The sequence below is a fragment of the Ambystoma mexicanum genome, chromosome 8 (genome assembly GCF_040938575.1).
Source record: "Ambystoma mexicanum isolate Mex_15411 chromosome 8, UKY_AmexF1_1, whole genome shotgun sequence".
NCBI classification, from domain to species: Eukaryota; Metazoa; Chordata; class Amphibia; order Caudata; family Ambystomatidae; genus Ambystoma; species Ambystoma mexicanum.
Window position 1 is genome coordinate 159,224,888 of NC_090929.1, and position 26,288 is coordinate 159,251,175.

The following is a 26,288-nucleotide window of genomic DNA, read 5'->3' on the forward strand; positions in this document are numbered from 1 at the left end:
TGAAAATGTGGCGAGCACCCGGGTACTAACTAATGTTCCAGTAGCCATTGTTTCCTTTTTATTTGTATAAAGTATAGCTCCCAAATGTGAAGCAGATCACCTCTCTGGATATACTCATGCGACTGCCTTATTACCCACCATCCAGATTTGCTGCTTGATAAGGCTTGTTAGGAATGGATCAGCACCTTGGATGTTAGCCATAGGTGCCTATAAGTGAGAGGAGGGGATTCCCTTCCGAATTGTTTATGGTATTAATCTGGGCAAGATGGAGGCTTCTGTGTGGGTGCCTTTATCTTGTGCACAGGGCTCAATACTGTCCTCCTTTCTGTGTTTAAATGGGATGAATGAACCCTGAAAGGATGTGCAGGGATGCGTTTGTGTCTATTTGACCTAAAACATTTGATCACATTTATTTGACCTTTCCTTTGGTCTAAAATGCGGGGGGGGGCCACCTGCAAGCCTCCCCCCCCACTTCACCGCAACCAAATGTATACCCTTACCCACTCCATAATTAAATTTGACTGAAAAAAGTTCAAAATAATTCTATTAAATGTTTCAGGTCAAATGTTTTTAGGTCAATTATGCTAATACCGCAGGGATGTATAGCTCTGGGAGTGGTGGCATGCCACGTGGTTCTTGACTATGTGTTTCCAGGTTTTCCTTATTTCAGTGTCCACTGTGGTCTTTGCAGAGGGTCCGTGAGCAGCTCTTTAGATCTTCCAAATGGTACATTTCATGTAAAAGCGTCTGGGAATTCTTTGTCTGGTTGGTTGATTAATTGAAGCTCTTGTACTAATGAGCTCTCCCGGTGGTTCTATAGCACATTTTCATTTATCGTTTGCATAATGTTATCTTCATTTCAGTGATGGACTTGCACCCCAGTCGCTCTAGGTTTTGACAGAACAAGAGGGGGGGGGGGCATTTTATTTGGGTGACCTCTGCTTTTAAGCTGTTATCTCTAGGCACAATGCTCTCGAGCTGGTGCGCCCTATACAAATCCGAATAAATAAATAAATAGATAGGTCTCTGATTTCAAAGCATCAAGCAAGCTTTGCAATTGGCTGCTGCTGCTGGCCTCCCTCTGCCGCACTGGCCCATTAAGGAACATCTCTTGATATGACACATAGCTTTGGGTAAGTTCTTTCTTCAGGCCACGGTACAGATGGCGTTGCAGCAGTAACAGTTTCTTGGGAATAGGACTCTTAATGAGGGTCTCGTGGCCTGAGGCATTATGAGGACCAGTTTTGGAGAAGCTGGATCTGTCCTCCCTTTGTGATAAATCAATGTCATACTGTACAGATAGGGTCGCATTTAAGATCACCCCTCGCTTGTAGCTTATGTTACAGGCTTAGCATGTGTGGTCAGGTAAGGAGGATTTCATATTTTGGAGGTCACTGATGAGGACCCGTTAAAGCACAGGAAACAGTCGTATCCCAAGCTTCGGGTGTAGGGCAGAAAGCTGCGGATATTATACCTGTTGGGGTGATATTTACTTTGTGAACCGTGAGATGGCTCTAGGTGAAATCTGTTATATTTGCAGAACCTGCCCCTCATAGTGTGGGTGTGTCTGTGCTTTGTACAGGGCAGGAGCCAACACGAACTTTAGTGATTAACTAAAGTGAGAGCATCACTCTTAAAGCAATCCCTTGAAAATAGCATCCTGTGCTTCCAGGTTTAATGTTTGAATGATTGCGATTCCCACTCGCTCCTGTTTACAGACAAATGTTAAGTTTCAAACAAGTTGTTTGTCTCAGTTTATAACATCACTCTAGAAAAACATCACACCCTTTGCATGACGGTTGTGGTTTTTGTGATGCCCGTACCCATCTTTTAGAAATGTTATGCTTTAACAAAAAAAACAAAAAATTGTTATGTTCCAATGTGCTGCAAAATGTCTGAAAAAATGAATGAAAGGGCATGCAATGTGATGTACTCATCTGCAACACATTTATATTAGTCTGTAAGACAAATCAGGGTTGCATTCTGAAATCTGATATCTTTGTGGTTTCTGGGATTGTTTTTGGAAGAACACTTGTTCGAGGTGAGTCATGAAACGATTGGCATTGTGAGGTGCCCATCGCTCTGTCAGTGTTTTTTAGGAGGTGTCGTCAATTAAAGCAGTAATTGTGTGCAATTATAAATCTCGTGAGATCTGTGATGTCTCTCATTGGAGCATCTAGGGTGTTGCTTGCTTTTGCCATGCAGCGATTCCATCTTCATATGGAATACTGAAATATAATGAGGTGCCGTCCAAGGTCATCAGGGGTGCATTCAGCCGTGTACCTTCTTCCTCTTCCTGAGAAAATGTGTGGGCTCAAGTATAAAGCTTTCTGTGCCCATCACCAGATAATCGGGTAGCATGGATTTCTTGATCTTGAGCACAAGTAGGATATCCCTGGAGTCGATTGTTCGGTATCAGATGTTGGAGGGGTTTCTCAAAACTCCTTGTTATGGACTTGACGATTTACTTGAAAATGGCTGGTACTCCATGGTGCGGTAATTATTAAGTTCCTGGTAATCATTTGTATCAAGGTATTGTCTGTCTGCCTCCCGTTCATGTTTCTATGTGTTCATGAGCAGACAGTGCCACCTTTGTCAGCTGGGTTTATTATGAATTCTTTGTCTGGAGTGTTGTACCTTTTCTTCTCTTGAGGTAAATATCCTGTTTAAATAGCTGTTGTATGTTGAGTGTGTCTGATCGTACACATTCGCGGAGAAAGTTGAATTAGGGTTCACACTTTGGGCCACAGCAATATGGAAGTGCCTGGTTTGAGCATTTTCTGTTCCTTCTTGTTTGGAAGGGAGGCCATTGTTCATTGTTCTGCCCATGAAAGCATTCTTAAGTGCTCATAAGTTATCAACACAATGATAGGACACCCCCTAATACCTCAATCCAGGGGCTAATGGACGCAAGCCTATAAAAAAGAAACAAAAGTGTACTGAGTGTATTTCATGACACATGTGCCAGGCTGGATTGTGGTGAAATACATGATCAGATTTATTGTTCATTTTCACATTGCACTTTATGACTAGTTATTTGTATGAACATTATGATGAATTTTAAATTGATGAAATTGTCATAATTGTGTGCGGTTTTTTGTTATATGTACGTCCAACCTTTCAGATAGCCAGCTACGCCGGCTTTTAAAAATATAATGAATAATTGAATAAAGAATTATTTAGCAAAATGATCAGCTTCGTCCTCATTCCGTTTCTTTAGGATAGTATTCTTAAGTGTTGCATTTAGTCGTCAGTTTCCCTGGAAAGCTCATTTGTTTCCATTTCCTAGATGGGGCAGAATGTCAATCGCTTGCAGAGTGCAGACATTTGAGCATGCATATGTTTGCACCAGGAAATGTTAATAACTGTGTTAAGAATTAGGGCCAGGCTGATAATGATACTAAATAAACTTATTTATTAGGATTAGAGGAAGATGACAGCAGGCACTGCCACAGGCAGCAGGGACCAACTGACCACCTGTAGAATCTCTCAAAGAGTAACACTCTAGAGAGAATGCTTTACCTCACAATGGTACAGATTTAGAATTTAGCAACATACAAATAATTGTGTATACAGATATATGTTAACATCAAGAACTGAATGCTTACAGAAACAAATGCATTAACCCAACACATCTCCTCCCTTACAAAATTGAAATCATTCAAGATAATAATCTCTTAACCAGAGAGGTTTACTCCTCACTCTCACCAAATTCCCATTCACGTTGTTATCCTTTAATACATTATGGCTTACACTCCTGTTTGCATTTGAACCAGATAACAAATTATCATCATTGTCACCCTCAGTACTTCCACCATCCTCCACCGGATCATTGTTGTTATATTTCACCAACCTTGACATGGACCAGCATTCACCTCCCTCCATGATGGCTACGTTTCCTCTCACTACAGAAATTCTTTTGGGCCCAATGAATTTGCTCTCAATACACTTAGGAGATAATCTAGGGTTTTTAATATAAACCATGTCTCCTTTTTTCCAAGTCATGACTTTGGACTTCCTTTCAGCATTTGCCCTCTCCATGTACTCATCCTGAGCCTCTCTTATAAGTGACATAACCCTAGTTCTGTCCACATAAGTACTCTTCGCCAAGTCCAATTTGGTCCCTGGTTGCCTGCCCTTGAGGGACATAAACGGGGAAACTCTGGTAACTGAATGTGGGGTCGTGCAGTAATTCCACACCATTTCCCTTAAAACACTCTGCCAATTTAGACCTGACCCCATGGCTAACTGCAACCCTCCTTTTATAAATCTGTTCGCCCTCTCGACCAAACCATTTGCCCTAGGCTGGTAGAGGGCCGTTCGGATTAGAGGAAGATGACAGCAGGCACTGCCACAGGCAGCAGGGACCAACTGACCACCTGGGAAAGACAACATGGTGGTGGATTGTTTGTCAAGGTTGCCTGTATGTGACAAAGACTCTGGGGAAGAGAGTATTGAACATGGTTTGAGCATTTATGAAGTTGAATATGAAGCTATAGGTAGAGATGAGTGGAAGGAAGCTGATGATTTGGATGAAATTATAAAACAGGTGAAAGTGTGGACCAAAACAGGTTGGCCCAGGAGAGATCTCATTGAGAAGAAATATGAGTGCTACTATGGAATAAAAGAAGAATTAAGCTTGTCAGAGGATGGCTTTCAGCTCAGGAAAGGAGTCAGAGTGATTCCCCCTTGCAATGTTAGAACCAAGTTAGTGAATATTGCACATCAGGGTCATCTAGGCATGGGGGGCACAAAAAGGCATATCAGGCAATCCTTTTGGTGGCCAGGCTGATAATGATACTAAATAAACTTATTTATTCGGATTAGAGGAAGATGACAGCAGGCACCGCCACAGGCAGCAGGGACCAACTGACCACCTGTAGAATCTCTCAAAGAGTAACACTCTAGAGAGAATGCTTTACCTCACAATGGTACAGATTTAGAATTTAGCAACATACAAATAATTGTGTATACAGATATATGTTAACATCAAGAACTGAATGCTTACAGAAACAAAAGCATTAACCCAACACATCTCCTCCCTTACAAAATTGAAATCATTCAAGATAATAATCTCTTAACCAGAGAGGTTTACCCCTCACTCTCACCAAATTCCCATTCACATTGTTATCCTTTAATACATTATGGCTTACACTCCTGTTTGCATTTGAACCAGATAACAAATTATCATCATTGTCACCCTCAGTACTTCCACCATCCTCCACCGGATCATTGTTGTTATATTTCACCAACCTTGACATGGACCAGCATTCACCTCCCTCCATGATGGCTACGTTTCCTCTCACTACAGAAATTCTTTTGGGCCCAATGAATTTGCTCTCAATACACTTAGGAGATAATCTAGGGTTTTTAATATAAACCATGTCTCCTTTTTTCCAAGTCATGACTTTGGACTTCCTTTCAGCATTTGCCCTCTCCATGTACTCATCCTGAGCCTCTCTTATAAGTGACATAACCCTAGTTCTGTCCACATAAGTACTCTTCGCCAAGTCCAATTTGGTCCCTGGTTGCCTGCCCTTGAGGGACATAAACGGGGAAACTCTGGTAACTGAATGTGGGGTCGTGCAATAATTCCACACCATTTCCCTTAAAACACTCTGCCAATTTAGACCTGACCCCATGGCTAACTGCAACCCTCCTTTTATAAATCTGTTCGCCCTCTGGACCAAACCATTTGCCCTAGGCTGGTAGAGGGCCGTTCGGATTAGAGGAAGATGACAGCAGGCACTGCCACAGGCAGCAGGGACCAACTGACCACCTGGGAAAGACAACATGGTGGCGGATTGTTTGTCAAGGTTGCCTGTATGTGACAAAGACTCTGGGGAAGAGAGTATTGAACATGGTTTGAGCATTTATGAAGTTGAATATGAAGCTATAGGTAGAGATGAGTGGAAGGAAGCTGATGATTTGGATGAAATTATAAAACAGGTGAAAGTGTGGACCAAAACAGGTTGGCCCAGGAGAGATCTCATTGAGAAGAAATATGAGTGCTACTATGGAATAAAAGAAGAATTAAGCTTGTCAGAGGATGGCTTTCAGCTCAGGAAAGGAGTCAGAGTGATTCCCCCTTGCAATGTTAGAACCAAGTTAGTGAATATTGCACATCAGGGTCATCTAGGCATGGGGGGCACAAAAAGGCATATCAGGCAATCCTTTTGGTGGCCAGGCTGATAATGATACTAAATAAACTTATTTATTAGGATTAGAGGAAGATGACAGCAGGCACTGCCACAGGCAGCAGGAACCAACTGACCACCTGTAGAATCTCTCAAAGAGTAACACTCTAGAGAGAATGCTTTACCTCACAATGGTACAGATTTAGAATTTAGCAACATACAAATAATTGTGTATACAGATATATGTTAACATCAATAACTGAATGCTTACAGAAACAAAAGCATTAACCCAACACACTGCTTCTTGATTGGTAGTGATATCTCTCCTAAGGTCCTCAGTTTTTATTTCTTTATTTATTTATTTTTTATCAATTTGTATTGCGCTCCTGGGACCCGCGAGCTTAAGGGCGCAGACATAAAACAGAGACATGGCAGAAAACATAATTACTGAAGCAGTGGATGGGTGTGGAGGCAGACAATTAACGAGCAAAGTTTAGGGAAAAAGAAAGGTCTTTAGTTTCTTCTTAAAGTCTTAGGTCGAGTTGATATTTCTCAGAGCGGGAGCTCACTTTTTGGAGTTTCGGTCAATGTTTCAGGAGGTGTGTGTCCCTTGCCATACCTTGAAAAATACCTTGGCTTATTGTAGGTCATTGTGTTTCCTGTTGTTCTGAATTAATAAATAATTCCATGCTCTTTTATAGTCTTCTGATAGTCTGATCATTTCCTGATGTCCATAGCGCGGGTGTTGCCTAACTGGCACACAGCACCTAACCTCACTGGTCTTGCTCAGTAAGGAACCTCAGTGACTGCATCAGCAATGGCCTTCTGTGGCTTCAGAAGCTATACATTGTCATTTTATTTACGAACCAATGCTGCAAAATGTCAACATTTGTACCACATTTCCTTTTTTATTTGTGCAAAATATTGAAATCAATACACGGCGAGTGAGGGTGAAAGGGTTCTCAAAAAATTCATGAAAATTAGTGCATATACAAAAGTGAACACACAACCCCAGGATTCCGAATGTATCTTTTCTTCAACAAAAGGAGCTCCTTTCTTTTCAAAAGTTGACACTGGCCCCTGTTTGTTTAATTGCCTTATGTGGTGTAGTGCATTAAGCCACGTGGCACGCCTGAGGTGCATGGCTGCCGGGAGCTGTTTCAGAGCAGCGGATGCTCTTAAGCAGTGGTGGTGGCTAATGGATGCCGTTTAGGCTGCATTTAGAGAACGTCCGTGATAGCAGCTGTGCGTGCATGTCCAATACCCCTGTAATGCCTCTGCGGTGAACTGCTCGGCTCCCCTCCCTGCCCAGCCCTCTCCCTTCTTTTCTCCAGTGTTGCAGACACTTGGCCTTCTCTGTCGGGCTGTGTGCATCGGGGAAGTGAGGCAGGCGAGCGCAGCAGCAGTGAGAAGCGTCTGTCGGCGCCGAGGCCTGGGGACTGGGCTGTCCGAGTGTCAGTTCCACTCTGCAGTCATGTAAGTGACTCCCTCTAGTTTTCCCTTCTTCGCTATTGGACGAGCCTGCGATGTTTTCTTCCTATATTGGTAAAGAGCAGCTGGAATCATTTCATTGACGACTTATGGGTTTCTTTGATTGTCGTCATGTGTATTCAATTGATTTCCTGATGACTCAATGTCATCCCGGACACAGTATTGCAGTTATCGACTTGGCTTCTATGTTAGTTTTACTTTAGTCCATGTTATTCAATCGAAGGGACCCACGACTACAGCTCTAGAAAAGCAATTGACTGTGAATTGAAAGCCCAGGACTGGGGAATGGTGGCCACCATGATATTCAGTCCTTTGGGGGCCAGACCAGTGATGAACCGCCTGCCTCTGACGCTCTCCCATCACCCTTCCCTGTTGTAGTCACTAAACTGTAGGGGTCAGGTCCTAAACATTAAAGTGGGGGACTCATCAACAAACGCAATGGGATGTGACGTCGCCAGAAATTAGCATATCAAGGTGAAATATGCACATTTCATTAAATTGGCTTTGCATAGCCACCCAAATTGCACAGGAGGAATGGCATTTGTCTTTCCTAAAATTAACACACACAACACCAAGAGAGACTATTTTCTTATCATAGTGTTTTTGAAAACGTCAAAAAGCTGTGCATGTTTTGAACTCCAAGAACCAATGCAAATGTTTTCCCTGGAGCCTGCAGTACCGAAATGGGGCATTTCACCTTTATTTGTTATATAGTGCAGTGGTGAAGTGACCAGCCTGAAAACCTGGCAACTGTGGGTCGATCCCAAAGTAAGCTTTGATTCATAAATTCAAAGAGGACATTCATCGTTTCTCATTTTAGCTCGTGGGAACTGAGTCCACCCTCTGAAAAAAGTGGGTGGACGATATGTGCCCCTCTAAGAGAGGAGATGCACAGTAGCCCTCTGGACAGTGTAGATGATATGTGCCCTTCTAGGGAGAGGATATTTTAGCTACTCTAAGGACAGCATAGATGATATGTGCCCTTCAAGGAGAGGAGATGCATAGCAAGCCTAAGGACAGAGTAGATGATATGTGCCCTTTTAGGGAAAGGAGATGCAGAGCAGCCCTAAGGACAGAGCAGACTACATGTGTCTATCTAGGAGCGGAGAAGCACAGCACCCTAAGGAAAGAGGTGATGATATGTGACATTCTAGGAGAGGAGATGGAAAGCACCCTTAGGACAGAGTAGATGATATGTGCCCCTCATAGAGACGAGATGCACAGCACCCTAAGGACAGAGTAGATGATATGTGCCCTTCTAGGGAGAGGAGATGCACAGCACCCTAAGGACAGAGTAAACTATATGTGCCCTTCTAGGAGAGAAGATGCAGAGCAGCCCTGAGGACAGCGTAGATGATACATGCCCTTCTAGGGCCAGGAGATTCTAGCTGCACTAAGGACAGCGTAGATGATATGTGCCCTTCAAGGAGAAGAGATGCACAGCAGCCCTAAGGACAGAGTAAATTATTTGTGCCCTTCTAGGGAAAGGAGATGCAGAACTGTCCTAAGGACAGAGTAGATAACATGTGCCCTTCTTGGGTAAGGAGATGCACAGCAGCCCTAAGGACAACACAGATTATATGTGTCTTTCTAGGAGAAGAGATGCACAGCACCCTAAGGAAAGAGTAGATGATATGTGCCATTCTAGGAGAGGAGAGTAAATCAGCCCTCAGGACAGAGCAGATGATATGTGCCCTTCTAGGAGAGGAGAGTAGAGCAGCCTTAAGAACAGAGTAGATATTATGTGCCCTTCTAGGGAGAGGAGAGTAGAGCAGCCCTCAGGACAGAGTAGAAAATATGTGTCCTTCCAGGAGAGAAGAATCAGAGCAGCTCTAAGGACAGCATTGATGATATGTGTCCTTATAGGAGAGGAGATGCACAGCACCCTAAGGAAAGCGTAGATGGCACATGCCTTTCTAGGAAGAGGAGATGCTAGCAGCCATCAGAACAGAGTAGATGATATGTGCCCTTCTAGGAGAAGGGATGCACAGAAACCCTAGGCACAGAGTAGATGATATATGCCCTTCTAGGATATGAGATGCAGAGCTGCCCTAAGGACCAAGGAGATGATATGTGCCCTCCTAGGGAGAGGAGATGCACAGCAGCCCTAAGGGCAGAGTAGAGTATATGTGCCCTTCTAGGGAAAGGAGATGCAGAACTGTCCCAAGGACAGGGTAGATGATATGTGCCCTTCTAGGGAAAGGAAATGCAGAGCAGCCCTAAGGACCCCATACATTATTTGTGTCTTTCTAGGAGACTAGATGCACAGCACCCTAAGGAAAGAGTAGACGAAATGTGCCGTTCTGTGAGAGGAGATGCAGAGCAGTCATATGGACAGAGTAGATGATATGTGCCCTTCTAGGAGACGAGATGCACAGCACCCCAAGGACAGAGTACATGATATGCGCCGTTCTAGGGAGAGGAGATGCACAGCACCCCAAGGACAGAGTACATGATATGCGCCATTCTAGGGAGAGGATATGCACAGCACCCTAAGGACCGAGTAGATGATAGGTCCCCTTTCAAGTGAGGAAATGTAGAGCAGTCCTAAGGACAGAGTAGATTATATGTGCCCTTCCAGGAGAGGAGATGCAGAGCAGTCCTGATGACACTGTAGATGACAGGTTCCCTTCTAGGAGAGGAGATACACAGCAGCCCTAAGGACAGAGTAGATGACATGTGCCCTTCTAGGAGAGGAGAGTTGAGCAGCCCTAAGAATTGGATAGATATTATGTGCCCTTTTAGGGAGAGGAGAGTAAATCAGCCCTCAGGACAGAGCAGATGATATGTGCCCCTCTATGAGAGGAGAGTAGAGCAGCCTTAAGAACAGAGTAGATATAATGTGCCCTTCTAGGGAGAGGAGAGTAGAGCAGCCCTCAGGGCAGAGTAGAAAATATGTGTCCTTCCAGGAGAAAAGATGCAGAGCAGCTCTAAGGACAGCATTGTTGATATATGTCCTTATGTGAGAGTAGATGCAGAGCAACCCTAAGGAAAGTGTAGATGGCACATGCCTTTCTAGGAAGAGGAGATGCTAGCAGCCATCAGAACAGAGTAGATGATATGTGCCCTTCTAGGAGAAGGGATGCACAGAAACCCTAGGCACAGAGTAGATGATATATGCCCTTCTAGGATATGATATGCAGAGCTGCCCTAAGGACTGAGTAGATGATATGTGCCCTTCTAGGGAAAGGAGATGCAGAACTGTCCTAAGGACAGGGTAGATGATAAGTGCCCTTCTAGGGAAAGGAGATGCAGAGCAGCCCTAAGGACCCCATAAATGATTTGTGCCGTTCTAGGAGAGGAGATGCAGAGCAGTCCCATGGACAGAGTAGATTATATGTGCCCTTCCAAGAGAGGCGATGCGCAGCACCCTAAGGACAGGGTAGATGATATGTGCCCTTCTAGGAGAGGAGAGAGCAACCCTAAGGAAAGCGTAGATGGCACATGCCTTTCTAGGAAGAGGGGATGCTAGCAGCCATCAGAACAGAGTAGATGATATGTGCCCTTCTAGGAGAAGGGATGCACAGAAACCCTAGGCACAGAGTAGATGATATATGCCCTTCTAGGAGATGAGATGCAGAGCTGCCCTAAGGACCGAGCAGATGATATGTGCCCTCCTAGGGAGAGGAGATGCACAGCAGCCCTAAGGGCAGAGTAGAGTATATGTGCCCTTCTGGGGAAAGGAGATGCAGAACTGTCCTAAGGACAGGGTAGATGATATGTGCCCTTCTAGAGAAAGGAAATGCAGAGCAGCCCTAAGGACCCCATAAATGATGTGTGTCTTTCTAGGAGAGGAGATGCACAGCACCCTAAGGAAAGAGTAGACAAAATGCGACGTTCTAGGAGAGGAGATGCAGAGCAGTCCTATGGACAGAGTAGATTATATGTGCCCTCCTAGAAGAGGAGATGCACAGCACCCCAAGGACAGAGTAGATGATATGTGACATTCTAGGAGCAGAGATGTACAGCACCCTAAGGACAGAGTAGATGATATGTGACATTCTAGTAGAGGAGATGCAGTTTAAGTGTTTATTTGAATGCAGAGCTAATGGTAGTGTTTTGGATTGCAGGGGGAAGGGAGTTCCCGTGAAGGGGGAAAGGAGGGCAAAATAATGTATTGGGAGGCAGCTCATGTTGAGGGGTTCTGGGAACAGAAAGGTTAAGCCATGCTTTGGGGTAAGAGTGCGAGGAGGGGGTGATAGCATATCACCACTTCTCATCAGTTTCACTCTTACATCATTGAGGCCAGGTGTAGATGCAACACAGCATGTGCTGTGCTGGCTCATTGATGAGCCGCATTGCAACTGAAGGAGTCAATATCCAGTGGTGTCCATCTTTCCTCTTGTGGTGGGTCCATTTGCATTGATTACTGCATAGGCTCTAGCATGCGACCTTATCTGGTTTAACAGATTGAAATCAGATTAAAGAGTTCACCGTTTGGACGAGGAAGCGCTGCTGAACATGACAGATGTGAATAATTGATACTCTTCACATCTGGCAGTGTGAAAATAAGGAAACAATTATGGTTCCACATTATTGATAAACTGAAGATAATGGGGAAAATGGTAACAAGTATTTACCTTTCCTACATATTTACATGTTTTTGATGACAGGATCTGCAGCCATTGTAGCTCAGTAGACTAATGCACCTTCCGCTCGATCGTTCTCTGGGCAAAATGCAAATCAGTCATTTGAATCCCGGCGGGTTCTCTTAGCATTTCATCCTTTAGGGAGTAATACGAAAAGTTGGGCATTGTTAGAAATGCTGTGCCTTTCTAATATTACGAAATCCCAAAAGCGTTTTGAACAACTCCTATTTAAAATTCTTATGTATGAGAACATCATCTCATAAACGAGTTGTGGGTTAAACGTGGCCATTGATAACCGACTAATTTAATACTCACAAATATCTGTTTGAAAGAGTTATCTGCAAAATGCTGAGAAGTTTTGTGACCTTTTGTAATGGGACTCTGTGTCAGCAGACCAGCAAATTCACACAAAAAAGGGAACAGCCCCCTCATATGCAGCACGAACAGCCCATGCAAATGCTACACACTTTTGTTTTAAAACCCCATATAACAAAGCATAGCACAGTGTAACTCACAAAGACAGCCTGGCATGCCATAGCATTGCATGACCCGGTACAGGTTACCACAATATAGCATTGCATAGCATAGCATTGCATTGCCCAAAGATAGCATAATAGAGCAAAGCATAGCGAAACAGATCATGGCACATCATGGCATATTATAGTCTAGTAGATCACACAGCATGGCATAAGGAAGAATAGCCTACCACAAGAAAGCGTACATATTGTAGCGTAGAATAACCCAAGATAGCATAGCATAGCAAAACACAACATAGCATACCACAGCATGGCCCGTGACAGCCGAACATGTCGCAACATAGCAGGATTACAAACAGGATATGCCAAAGACAATCCTGAAGAAGTGATTTGTTGTGACAAGAAACATTTGTCGACTTAAATTTCTTTATTGAAATAAAAACATATGAAACTATGAAGATATATGGATCTAGGTCAGTAGATCACACGCCGAAGAGCGTCCTTGCAGAAGGCCGCTTGTCAAAGGCCGCCCCGTGCAAGGCTGATCTCTACATCACTCCCCTCTTTCCCTACGCTCATGCGGCCGTTCTCGCTCCGCGGGCTACGACCACCAAGTGAGCGCAGTGTATAAACATTCTCTTCAATGGACTTACAAGATGGAGATTCAGTAAAGCCATATTATCTATCGCCCCGTCCCCTGGTGATGTCCTGTGTATGACCCCGCATGCCTTCAGGGCTTATTGGAAGAGTCCATGCTTCCTGCTTTTCGGTCCACCCAATGATCTCATTCACAGTCCCGCTCACATGTCATCCTACTGAAGAGATTGCTCCTGCCACATTCCCTGCTCCATCCCACCTGCAACTTATTGAAGGGGGCTTGTCGCCCACCTCCATTCCATAGACATGCCAACCTCAGCATCATCCCAATGATCTTTATGGCCTTGCCATGTCCCCGCCTGTTTCCAATCCATAGCTCCACCCATCACTTCACCAAACTGAGTGCACGTCTGGTGCTTCCTTGACTGAATACAATATTAATGTAAAACTTTGCTGAAATTGTGTCTGAATTATTTCATAGGACAGTGGTGGAGCTCTAAGCTTCCCTTGAATCAGTTGGAACTGTCCTCTCCCAATATTGCTAAGGACTCAGGGAAAGCCTTATTTGAAAGCTGGAGGTTTTGCTAGCACAGGGCTCAAAGATGTGGTCTTTGCCAACCTCTACGTGATATGCTTGATTGTGTCTCCTTAAAAACCTTAATGCAGATCTTTCCAGTTTCCTTGACTGGGTTTGCTAGACACCCCTCAATTGTTCCCCTTAGTCTTCTGTGCTTCGTCGGGATTTGGTTTCATTTTGTGACTCGTCATTGACCTGTTTATAGACAGTGTTTTGTGAAAGGTACAATTGAATGGTTATCAGCAAATTTTCAGAAGGGAAAATGGCCAAGGTGGTCAAATGTACAGCCACCATATGGAGTGTATGGAACACTGGGGAGTACATTTTGTTTATTTATTTATTTATTGTGCATTTGTAAGGCACTTAAATTGTGCATCAAAGCACCCACAGGGCAATGGCGAAGTGAAATAAGATTGAAAGGCAAATCTAACAATGAAAGAGAAAGGTGCTCCTACTAGGCCTTGTGAGCATTCAGGGCGTGCAAGTGCAATGTACTCTCGCTCTCAGTAGCATTCCATCGTCCCTTGCGGGAGGCCATACGTACAGCGCCCCACGTTCACACGATGCTCCTCCTTGCACTCATCAAATGGACTCGTAGATCCCCTGCCTTACAGGGATCCCATTAATGTCTGTCTCGCGGGATCTGCTAACCCTGCTATTAGCACTCTCCATGCCTCACAGCAAAGCTCTTCACTTAAAGCCCATCTTTATTTAATACTTTCAAGCCATTTTCCTGCCTGATATTCCTTTAATACTTAACGCATGTTGTGTTCTCAAATGTCAATTTGGGCAACAACAAAAATTGCCTGACACTATACTTTGGTGTGGTGCCCGTTGAATTTCTGCTTCTATCCTTCTGTTCAATGAGGTCTTTTTCTGCCTCTATGGTCCAAATGAATAGAGGGGAAACTGGACAAGTGGCCATCACTGGTGCCATTTCACCAAAATCTCAGGCGTAGCGCAAGCGACTTGCAAGACCCGTTCCTTGCTCATGATATAACCAGAAGAGACATCATAAGATCTTTGACTTCTGATTCATTTTCACGAAGGAATTTGACAGAGAAGAATTCAAAGGAAGTGGAAAAATTGTTCTAAAACAAGTCTAAAACTAATTACACAAAACTTTAAAATCTTTGAAAAACTAAGGTTGCGACCTTATTGAATAGTCTGCCACCACAAATAAGATTAGAGTCCTCATACAGCAATTTCCGAAAGAAACTCAAGACCCACTTGTTTAGATAATCCACTTGAATCAAATCTAAATCCCGCTTGAGATCCCGATCTTTTGTCCTGTTGCCCGTGTGTTTACAAGGTTTGGCGGGTATGTGTGGCGCCCCGATGCCTGCGGGCTCCGGCGCAGTACAAATAAATGAATACATAAAAATAAATAAAATTAAACTTTACAGAAGAAAATAAAACCCAATTCCTGGCGACCCCCCAATGACGCTACGTCTGCACTGCTCTAGAGAAGGCCACGCCAACAGCCGCTGGCGGCTTCTTGTTGAATGTGGGTCCCTGGTCCTGTGTGAGCGGCAACCGGCATGATGGTTCATCCGAAAGCTGCTCTATTCTGGGGATCTCTCGACATATGCACCCAGTATTGGGGTGCACATGTACAGACACTGTTAGTTAAAAAATCCGCAAACAACGCACACAAAATGTTCTGTATAATTATGGGGGCTGAGGGTACACAACGAGCTACGCACCCAGATCAATCATTTTATCCAGAGGAGGCAGTGTGCGCACGGGCAAGCGGTGCCAGGGAAATGCGCTGAACGCCCATGCCCGGAGGCCTACTTTGTGCAAAATGCCCTGTATTCGGGTGCGGAGCGCAAGAAGAGTGTGATGGGGACAATGTGCACAGGAACAGACGATCCGAAAAGCGTATGGGTGGTCAAATGTCCACGGCCCATTAATCGCAAGAACAGTCCCTGGTGGCCTACCTGACAGTCATGGTTGCCAGGTGGTGTTCTCAGTGACCAGTGTAATGGAGTTGCTGGACACCTTGTTAATACTTTTGAGAGCACCTGAATCATGAGGTTACATTCTATCATTCTATTAGGGTAGTAGTACTTAAGGCATCTGAAATTATAGGGTTTGAGACAAATGCTCTTTCAAATGTCTGTATTTATACAGCTTTATAAAGCACTTAACTATATTTCCGAGGTAACCAACTTTGGGTCTCCAGCATATCACTAGAGAATAGCATGAGAGCTCATTCGCCGACTACGGTCCGCATTCCACATTGCTCTGATTTCCATCAGTATGGTGTTCCACGCTGCCCAGCTTTGCATCAGTATGGGTTCCACGCTGCTCAGATTTACACCAGTATGGGTTCCACGCTGCTCAGCTTTACACCAGTATGGGTTCCACGCTGCTCAGATTTGCATCAGTATGGGTTCCACGCTGCTCAGATTTACACCAGTATGGGTTCCACGCTGCTCAGCTTTGCATCAGTATGGGTTCCACGCTGCTCAGATTTACACCAGTATGGGTTCCACGCTGCTCAGCTTTGCATCAGTATGGGTTCCACGCTGCTCAGATTTACACCAGTATGGGTTCCACGCTGCTCAGCTTTGCATCAGTATGGGTTCCACGCTGCTCAGATTTACACCAGTATGGCGTTCCACGCTGCTCAGCTTTGCATCAGTATGGGGTTCCACGCTTCTCAGCTTTGCATCAGTATGGGTTCCACGCTGCTCAGCTTTGCATCAGTATGGGTTCCACGCTTCTCAGCTTTGCATCAGTATGAGGTTCCACGCTTCTCAGCTTTGCATCAGTATGGGTTCCACGCTTCTCAGCTTTGCATCAGTATGGGGTTCCACGCTTCTCAGCTTTGCATCAGTATGGGTTCCACGCTGCTCAGATTTACACCTGTATGGGTTCCACGCTGCTCAGCTTTGCATCAGTATGGGTTCCACGCTGCTCAGCTTTGCATCAGTATGAGGTTCCACGCTGCTCAGCTTTGCATCAGTATGGGTTCCACGCTGCTCAGCTTTGCATCAGTATGGGGTTCCACGCTTCTCAGCTTTGCATCAGTATGGGTTCCACGCTGCTCAGCTTTGCATCAGTATGGGTTCCACGCTTCTCAGCTTTGCATCAGTATGGGTTCCACGCTGCTCAGCTTTGCATCAGTATGGGTTCCACGCTTCTCAGCTTTGCATCAGTATGGGTTCCACGCTGCTCAGCTTTGCATCAGTATGGGTTCCACGCTTCTCAGCTTTGCATCAGTATGGGTTCCACGCTTCTCAGCTTTGCATCAGTATGGGTTCCACGCTTCTCAGCTTTGCATCAGTATGGGGTTCCACGCTTCTCAGCTTTGCATCAGTATTTCCTTGTACGCTGCTCAGGTTCACATCAGTACGGCAGCAGGATTGTTCAGCTAACCTTTTGACCATGCTGCAAATGCCAACTATGATTCTTGTAAACATACACATCCAGTGAGCCCCCAGAGGGGCATGTGTTTCTGATCTCAAACCCTTGGGCGCAGCTGTTGTCTTGATCAGGAAAGGTGCCAGCTTCCAGGAACCACTCATACTTAACCCTTTGCTGCCTTGTCTCGGGTTTCCAGTGGAATGTACAGCCCGGAAGCTGTACTACAGGCGCGCCTTTGGCTCAGAGAATGGTTAATTGAGATTGGAGTCACTGCCAAAGAACAAGTAACAGGAGCCTGGCTTGGCTCCGTTTGCCTTTAATGCCACTGTACATTAGGCATCCCAGAGTGCTCTGCAATGTTTTTCTCTTCATTCTAATACTACGCTTTAGTTATTTTAAACCAAGTTTATGTTGTACTTTACATTTCATATTAATGGTATATACACTTTCTGTTAAATAATGTGCTCCTTACATGTGGCCCATTCCGGGGGTTCCCATATTTAGGGTCATCTTGTGTGATGCAGTGACCCACCTGCCTTCCCTATAAACGCCTGCTGACATGTAAGAACAGCTGTGCATGCTGCAGCACTCGCTCATTGGGGATGGTTAAAGAAACCGAGCTGCCTACTGGGATTTGTGGTTTTCACTAATGCATCAAGCCACTCCCAGGAGGACCTCAAAGCTAGAAGAACAGGGCCCAGCTTTCTCGATCCCAGTCCTTAGATCACACCACTAATTGTAGCAATTAGTCAGCCTTCTTCAGAGTTCATCCATAATACAGCATACACTAATGCATTATATATTTAATGTTTATGTGCTGGAACGCGCCAGCGTGCAGTAAACCACTTCAGAGTGCACACAAAGGTACAATACTGTACATCAGGTCACAGTGTCGAGGCACACTCAAGAATACAGCAAAACAAAAATACACATCATTTCTTGTATCTTCACACCTCCTTGACCCTGCGCAGTCCGGCTTTAGACCTGGCAGAGGCACAGAGAGTGTACTGGTCTCCGTCCAGGACGACATGGCCAGGCTTGTAGACACAAGTGGTGTTGGTTTTGACACAGTCGACCATCCCATCCTGTTGTCCAGGCTGGCGCAGATAGGTATATGTGGCCAGGTACTAGCCTGGTTCAAGTTGTTCCTGACGGATCGTACCCAGACTCTCTCCTTGCCACCCTTCTATCGGCCCCTTGCCATCTTAGCTGTGGAGTTCAGCAGGGGTCATCCTTGTCTCCGATTCTATTTAACACCTATATTTAGGCACTTTTATGTCTCATCTGCTCCTACAGCGTCAGGTGTTACTCCTACGCCAAAGACACTCAGATCCTGATCCGGCGAGATCTCGATCAGGCTGAGATGTTGTCGCGCCTACAGGGATGCCTGACGGCCGTGGGAGCATGGATGAACCTCAACTGGCTCAAATTGAACAGAGACAAGACGGAGGTACTAGTGGTGGGGTGTCCTCCCGATCCTTCACTCTGGGTATCCTCTTTCTGGCCCTCCTCCCTGGGTGTCCTTCCCTCTCCTGTGTGTAAGTCCATCGTGCCATATATGGTCTTGGTGCTGAGTTCTTGCAAACTAAATTCTCCCGCTACTATCCCACTCGTCAACTGCACTCAGCCTCCCCTAACCTGCTTATCGTACCCTCCTACCATTGTATGAGGATCGGTGGTAGGGCTTTCTCTACAGCTGGAGCTAGACTGTAGATTGAACTTCCTCTCTCAATAAAGGAGCTCTCAAGTCATTTAGCTTTTAGAAAAGCAATCAAGACACTCGTGTTCTACTATGTGAGCCCAGTTCAGCCTTGGAAGCTGCCCTAGTGGTGGATATGTGCCCGTCTCTCTCCAGCGCCAAGATACCACTGGTGATCGTGCGCTTAGGAAATGACAGTAACATAACATAACATAACACACTTAACCACTTTGCACAAGGAAATGGAGAGGCAACCGCGAGTGGTGCCTCTGGGGGAGTACTAAGGAGATATAGTAAACACAGCTAATTAGAGGCAATTACAGGCAAAGGCAATGAAAGTGGAGCAACCTGTAGCAACAACAGGCCAGCTTTTAGAAAGATCTATAACTATTCACAAATACAGTTATCATCAGCATAAAAAAGGATTATATTCAAGCCCAAAATAAAATCCCAACAGGAGACAACTATAAAACCCAACACATTTTAGTACCAGTTGCAGGCATAAATACAGATACAACTCATTAAAAATCTTGAAAGACCCCTTAGTACCTAGAGCCTCAATTTGAAACTACAACTCATATTGTTAACACTCGCGCCCATCCCCTGACAAATGTACAGCTCAGCCTCCAAACTCCCCAAAATAAACTTGACAGCCACAAAGGTCCCTTCTGAGCCTATGGTGCATTGGCCACTTTGGGTAATGGTTTAATCGAACTAGCCCTGAGGAAGTGGTAAGCGGTGGAAAAAAACATTGTCTAGAACATCCAGAGGGTAAAAAATGTCCCTGTGTTGTTCAAGCCCACACCATCTCCTAACAAATTTCAGAAGAGGGAGAGTGCCCAGTATCAACATTGGAAATAAGGATTGCACCTCGGGACACATCATCAGGTCACGGTACCGCTCAAAGGATGGCAAGTACTTATAAACGAAATGAACCTACAGCTAGGGTTCATACGAGCCGTCGCCGGATTCTCGCTTGCCAGGTTTTGCCAGTAGCCGTCCTTGAGCTCCTTGGTGTCTTGTCTTTGGAGAGAACTGTGATTTTCCCAGGCTGGTTGCTCCTGGAGCTGCTAATGTGAGAGAACGGAGGAGGCGTCCCAGCACCCTGCAATTGTATCATCGCTTCCACCTGCAGCTGATGCGCCAGGGATCGGGCTAGGCCCACATGTGTGGACCCTCAAGCCACGTTGGCTATGGCGAATGGCCAGTCTGCAGGCTATATGAACTGGTATAGTTCACAGATTCTTGCAAGCATCATTGCAAGCCCACTATCCGCTGCCATTAAACTGCGCTATCTGTGAAGCGTGCAGCTGCTCTACAGTGTAGCGGTGCAGTGCGGTAAACAGACAACAAACAGTCATCTCTAGAAATCATCAAAAGTAGTGTGGATGGGGCAGTACTTATAGAACAACTTGCATTCACTGCATTCCCTCCCGAAAGGGAACTAACAAAGGCCAGCATTACAAGTATGGTGGTGCGGGAAAAAAGTAGTGGTAATGGAATTACCGCCACTTTTTCCACTATGCCATATTGAGTATGGCCCTGGAGTGGGGGTTTTACCCCCGCATTATGCTTGAGGTAAATCCTCCCACTTTCTGCCGGAAAACCAGTAAACTCGACGGAATTACCACATCGGTAATTCCATCGAAATCCCCAATAGAGTCCTGTGGACTCAAAATGAATGGGGACTAACGCCGCCGCCACCACCACTTGTAATCCGGCGTAAATACGCTGGACCAAGTGGCAGTAACAGTAAATCCATTGGGCGGTATTCCAGGAGATTTACTACTGCAATACCGTCCAACTCATAACGAGGCCCAAAGTGCACATTGTGCTGCGGGAAGCAAACTACAAGGTGACATAAACCAACAGCGCTGCCAGCATATAAACATGTCACCTACCCAAGCTGTATGGAGGCAAAAAGCCCATTCAAAGGGAAGAAAAAGACTGACCTGTGATTGTATTTATCTGGGTCAACCAAAATACCAAATCCAGCGGATGCAGGTTCTTCAGAACTCAGAAGACAGATTGGCACTGAGGGCGCCCTGGTTGAACCCGTATATAGAGCTTCTGCAACATCTACACTGGCTCCCAGTGGCATCAAGGATAGAGTATAAGATGCTCTGCGACACTCACCGGGCTGTGCATAACACAGGTCCAGAATACCTCAAGAAGAATATTAAACGATACTGTCCAACCAGACATTTGCGCTCTGCATCACAGCTGCTTCTAAAAATGCCAAGGTTTCAGCGGGCCCAGCTAGGGGGTCGGTCGTTCTCAGTTTAGGCTCCCAGACTGTGCAACTCACTTGGCCCCTCGCTGCGAGGCCACTGAGGACTATTTTCCATTCCGTAGGGCTCTGAAAACTTATTTGTTCTGAGTTGGCTCTATTTCTTATTTGTAGCTGTCCTTGATATACTGCTTCCCCTCAGCGCCTAGATGCCTTTGGGCCTTAGTCCGCGCTTTACACGTTTTAAATAAAAACATAAAGGGTGCCCTTGTCTGCCTGAGAAACTGGGACACACTTCTCCACTTAGGCTGTGATTGCAATAACAACTCTGATCTGCTGGGAAACTATACCATAGAGAACTGCTTGTGAGACAAGCAATAAGAAACCTCAAAATCCAGGAATAGGTCCCATTGCTGAGTTAAATGCAATAAAAAATAATGACCATAACAGACAATGACTTACAAGTGCTTGATATAAACAAATGTTAAGGCAACACACAGCCAGCAAATGGGCAGTTACACCTCAAATAAATCCTGTTCGTTTAACCTGCCTTTGCCTCATATTCATATATGTTTTGATCATGTTAAATAAGGAGGGCTGCACTAATAGCTTTATAGACCTCACCCTTGGCATAACCAGGAGTTATGGGACTGTATAGCTCATAAAACGCTTTTGCTGTGCTCACCCATTTGAGTCTGTCTACAGTGTCCATAACTCCGGGTACGGCCCTCTGGCTAGGTCTAAAAAGCCTAATTATAAACTAGAGGAGCAAGTGCCTTAGATAACCATGTCTTGGCTCGGCCAACAAGTGGGTGAACGTCTGCTGCCTGCGGGTAATTGGGCTTCTCCCGAATAAATCATCCAAATCCCAGGAGCTCTTCCAGTGTCAGTGAGAGGAAAAGGTAGCAGCTTTCTACAACTTCTATTTCCATTTATTAGGCCGCACCCCTAATTACAAACCTACAACCTATTGACTGATGTTCTTTGTTTCTGGGCATGCACTTTCAAGTCCCAGTCTTGTGAGACTTCACGCAAAAACAGTCCTTGAAGTGTAACTATTTTGCCAATTTTTAAGCAAGGCGGGCTTAATAATTCCACGAACCACAGTTCTGGTTTCCATTTCTGTCCATCCTTAACAGCTGCAGATTTCATAAGGTTTTTTTAATGAAGTTTAAAGGACATTTCTCCAAGTACTCCCTGTCTTTAATGCTCACCAGATTGTGTACCCGGCGGTGCATACCTCATACGCGAAATACTGCCTGATTAGCAGGTGAACAACTACTGCATAAATAAATGTCCTTGGGTGGAGAAATAAATTGTATTCTTGCCTCACCCACCCCCAGATGTTGTGTTCCAAGCACTGAAGAGATGCACATTCATATGTCTTCAACTTAATGAAAAGACAACTTTAGGGCACAGTACGGTCAGCTTCAGCACTCCAGATGTTTTGGGCTATGACTTCCATGAGCCTTCAACATTGACTATTGCGACATTAACTGATGGGCGATTTAGTTCAAAACATCAGGAGAGCCAAAGGCTGCAGACCTCTGCTTTAGAGTGGGGGGTAGTGGGCATCTCAGACACTCCCCTTCTCATACCCTTCGCTGTGTAATTCAGAGGAACATCAACGCTGACCTACATGTTAATTGCCGAAAAAACACCATATTATCTACTCTGCAGAATACATTTACATTGTCAATACAAGGCAGCAATGGAGACAAAAAGAAGCACGTGTGCAGACTTTCAGAAACCCTGCAGTGGTACTTCTGAAAGTCTGTAATCTTTATGGCCGAACTGGCAGATTTCTGACAAAGAGACAGATTCACAGAATTGCTGCATGAAATATCTATATTTATAGCATGCAGGCATTTCTGGGAAAAATCGGCAGGACAGATAATGAGGACTCTGATGTTAGGGTTGAAACGGTCATATTTGCACCCCCCCTCTCTTCCTGCTTCCCTCTGAAAGTGACAACTGGCAAAGGAGAAAAAAGAACCTGAATATGCAACTTCCCAATTCATGGAAAAGTGTGAATTTATCCCGCAAGGGCCCCGTGCCGAGACCGACACTGTGAGAGCCTACGTGCAGAGTAAAAAATGTACCCTCTGCATATTCATGGAATTGTTTGTGCAAATTAAACGTATACGCCAGTCGCGCAAGGAATGCACCCAACACACCCCCACGCAAAGCAAAAAAAGCCAGAACAGCCACCTTTGCGTGCTCCTCCGGGCACAAATATATGCACCCTTCAAACAGTGCGTGGGTTCTCGCGCAAACAGACCTGCATCTCGAGGACCATGCGCGGGGTCCCTATAACTGTTACTGACACCCAGACAACATGCATATGATACTTCGTAGCTCGGGTAAAACTCAGAATACCTGCTGCAAAGCCCTGTAAACCATTCCTGCACCCCGCTACACTGCGCACTCACACCCCTAAATTAGATCAGAACCCTGGCTGCATACACGCACCCCTAAATCCGACATGCAAACCAACCTCTGTTCCTCGATTCCAGTGTGCAAGTGTCTTTATGCCTGCCTTTGTGTGGCAGAGAGATCGAGGGTGTTGGGTGGGCATTTCATAGGAGAAAGGTTGTCCGGCCACATCCAATACGCTTTGTGGTGCACATTTGTGGGCATGCTATAGACTGTCTGTGGCCTGTCCCTCGTAACACCCACTTTTTAACTTTTTTTTCCTCATTTTCAGAGTTCTGCTCTCTGCGCTGGCTTTACCCAAACTCTTTGTGGTGTCGCGCGCAAGGCACTCGGCCGCTCGCAGAGACGTGCCAAGCATGCGCGAAGTCCCCGCGTAGTAAGAAAAAGTACCATGCAGATAATTCTGTGAATCGGGCCCACATTCTCTAGAAACAATAAAGGCAGCTTTGCCATCTCATTGGCTGTCCACAGTGCTCAGTTCCAGTCATGGTCCCTCATTCATATGCTGATGGGGCTCTCAGCTCCCATCAGGCAATGCATGTCCCCAGGAGATGATCGGCTGTTGCATTCGTACGCTGAGATGGAAGAGGACATATGATTGGCTTAGGCAGTCTGACATTGATAACGCATTTGAGACATCTCATCCCAAGCTGTCGCAGTCAGATCCTGCATGGATATTCATATCCATCCACCACTGCTTAGGAAGCTTCTGGGCAACCCTGTTATGGACGAGGTGACTGGTGGCCTGGATAAAGTTGCCCATGCCAAGAACACATGGTGCTCCCGACCTTCCGCCCAAGCGGACAAGCTCTAAAAGAGATTTGCTCATCAAGCAAACAGCTTCATGCCTTTTTTGCAACTAAAACCAGTTAACGACCTTCTGGCACCAAAGTACTAATGTGCTTCCTGCAATAGGTAAGGTTTGAGGTTCAGCTGGGATTCCAGCATCCTTCTCCACGGTGGGGGACGTGGCAACCCCTCAGCCATCCCCGCTCCGAGCCTCCCCACGGCTGAGAGGATGCCTTTGCCCCGCCGGGCACAATGGCCGTGGAATCCCAGCCGAGGGATCCCCGGCCGGGTAATGCCTCGGCAAGGGGCAATCAGAATGGTTCTTTCATTCTGATTGCGCCCTCGCCGGGTACTAATGTGTTTTAATTTATTGCATTGTGTGTGTGCGTGCGTGCGTGCATGCCTAGTTATGTGTGTTTGTAACTGTGCATGTATGTATGTGTGTATGGCAGGCACAGAGTGTGTCTGGTTTGAAGCCGGGCATGTGTGTGTGTGTGTGTTTGCATTTGTATTAACTCTGCAAGTGAATTACAGTGACCACCCAGTGTGGGTGGTCACTTTAAATCGCTTTCAAAGACTGCTGGCATATCGAGGTTGTGCATCAGCAGCTTCAAGTGTGTGATTTACAGGGACCGTTACTGGCAACGATAGGATGAGGCGCACAGCCTATTTATGCCAGTCGCCACTTTAAATGACATGCATGAGGCTGCTGCCGCACAACCTATATAGGATGAGGCGCACAGCCTATTTATGCCAGTCGCCACTTTAAATGACATGCATGAGGCTGCTGCCACACAACCTATATAGGATGAGGCGCACAGCCTATTTATGCCAGTCGCCACTTTAAATGACATGCATGAGGCTGCTGCCACACAACCTATATAGGAAGAGGCGCACAGCCTATTTATGCCAGTCGCCACTTTAAATGACATGCATGAGGCTGCTGCCACACAACCTATATAGGATGAGGCGCACAGCCTATTTATGCCAGTCGCCACTTTAAATGACATGCATGAGGCTGCTGCCACACAACCTATATAGGATGAGGCGCACAGCCTATTTATGCCAGTCGCCACTTTAAATGACATGCATGAGGCTGCTGCCACACAACCTATATAGGATGAGGCGCAGAGCCTATTTATGCCAGTCGCCACTTTTAATGACATGCATGAGGCTGCTGCCACACAACCTATATAGGATGAGGCGCACAGCCTATTTATGCCAGTCGCCACTTTAAATGACATGCATGAGGCTGCTGCCACACAACCTATAAAGGATGAGGCGCACAGCCTATTTATGCCAGTCGCCACTTTAAATGACATGCATGAGGCTGCTGCCACACAACCTATGTATGCCAGTAACAGTCACTTTAAATCACATGCATGAAGCTCTTCACCCTTCATGCATGTCAATTAAAGTGACCATTACTGGCAAGGTAGGTTGTGGCTGCTTTCTCATGAACAGCGTATGACGTGCTTCTATTTAGCGGACTGTTGGTAAAATGGATTTTTTTCATGTGTTACCCTAGAGAACCAACTTTAAATTGCCGGACTTTTTACCTAATTGTTTATCAAAAATGGTGCTGCAAAATGCATCTTCACAGCACATTATTTCCTCAAATGTTCCACCCTCAGTGGTAGAAGTGTACCGAATAAAGTAGTGGAACTGTGCTCTCGGCAGGGGAGAGGCTAGGCGGAAGCCTAGTGCAGCATGTGACAAGTGTAGCGGCAGGCCATTGCGCTAGCCTATGTGACTAAGGCTCCTATTACAACTTTGCACCTGCACAGGGACATGAATAGACTAATCCTCTATACAGAATGGGGGATATGGTCTTAAAAGTAGGGGAATGGTAAACAGACACAAATGAAAGTAGTGGAACACCGCTCCCCACC

At 45.5% G+C, this 26,288-nt stretch overlaps 1 protein-coding gene across 10 annotated transcripts in view; it reads left to right on the plus strand.

Annotated features, from left to right (window-relative positions):
• Positions 1-26,288, plus strand: part of KCNT1 (potassium sodium-activated channel subfamily T member 1) — a 2,308,650-nt gene that overhangs the window by 1,239,083 nt on the left and 1,043,279 nt on the right. The window contains exon 1 of one of the 10 annotated variants that reach the window (XM_069609546.1): positions 7,507-7,613. The exons of the other annotated variants lie outside the window; for them this stretch is intronic. Within the exon in view, the coding sequence (XP_069465647.1) occupies positions 7,612-7,613 (2 nt within the window). The 5' untranslated portion in view covers positions 7,507-7,611. Of the gene's footprint in view, positions 1-7,506; positions 7,614-26,288 lie in introns of those variants that run through there. 10 annotated transcript variants of the gene reach the window in all.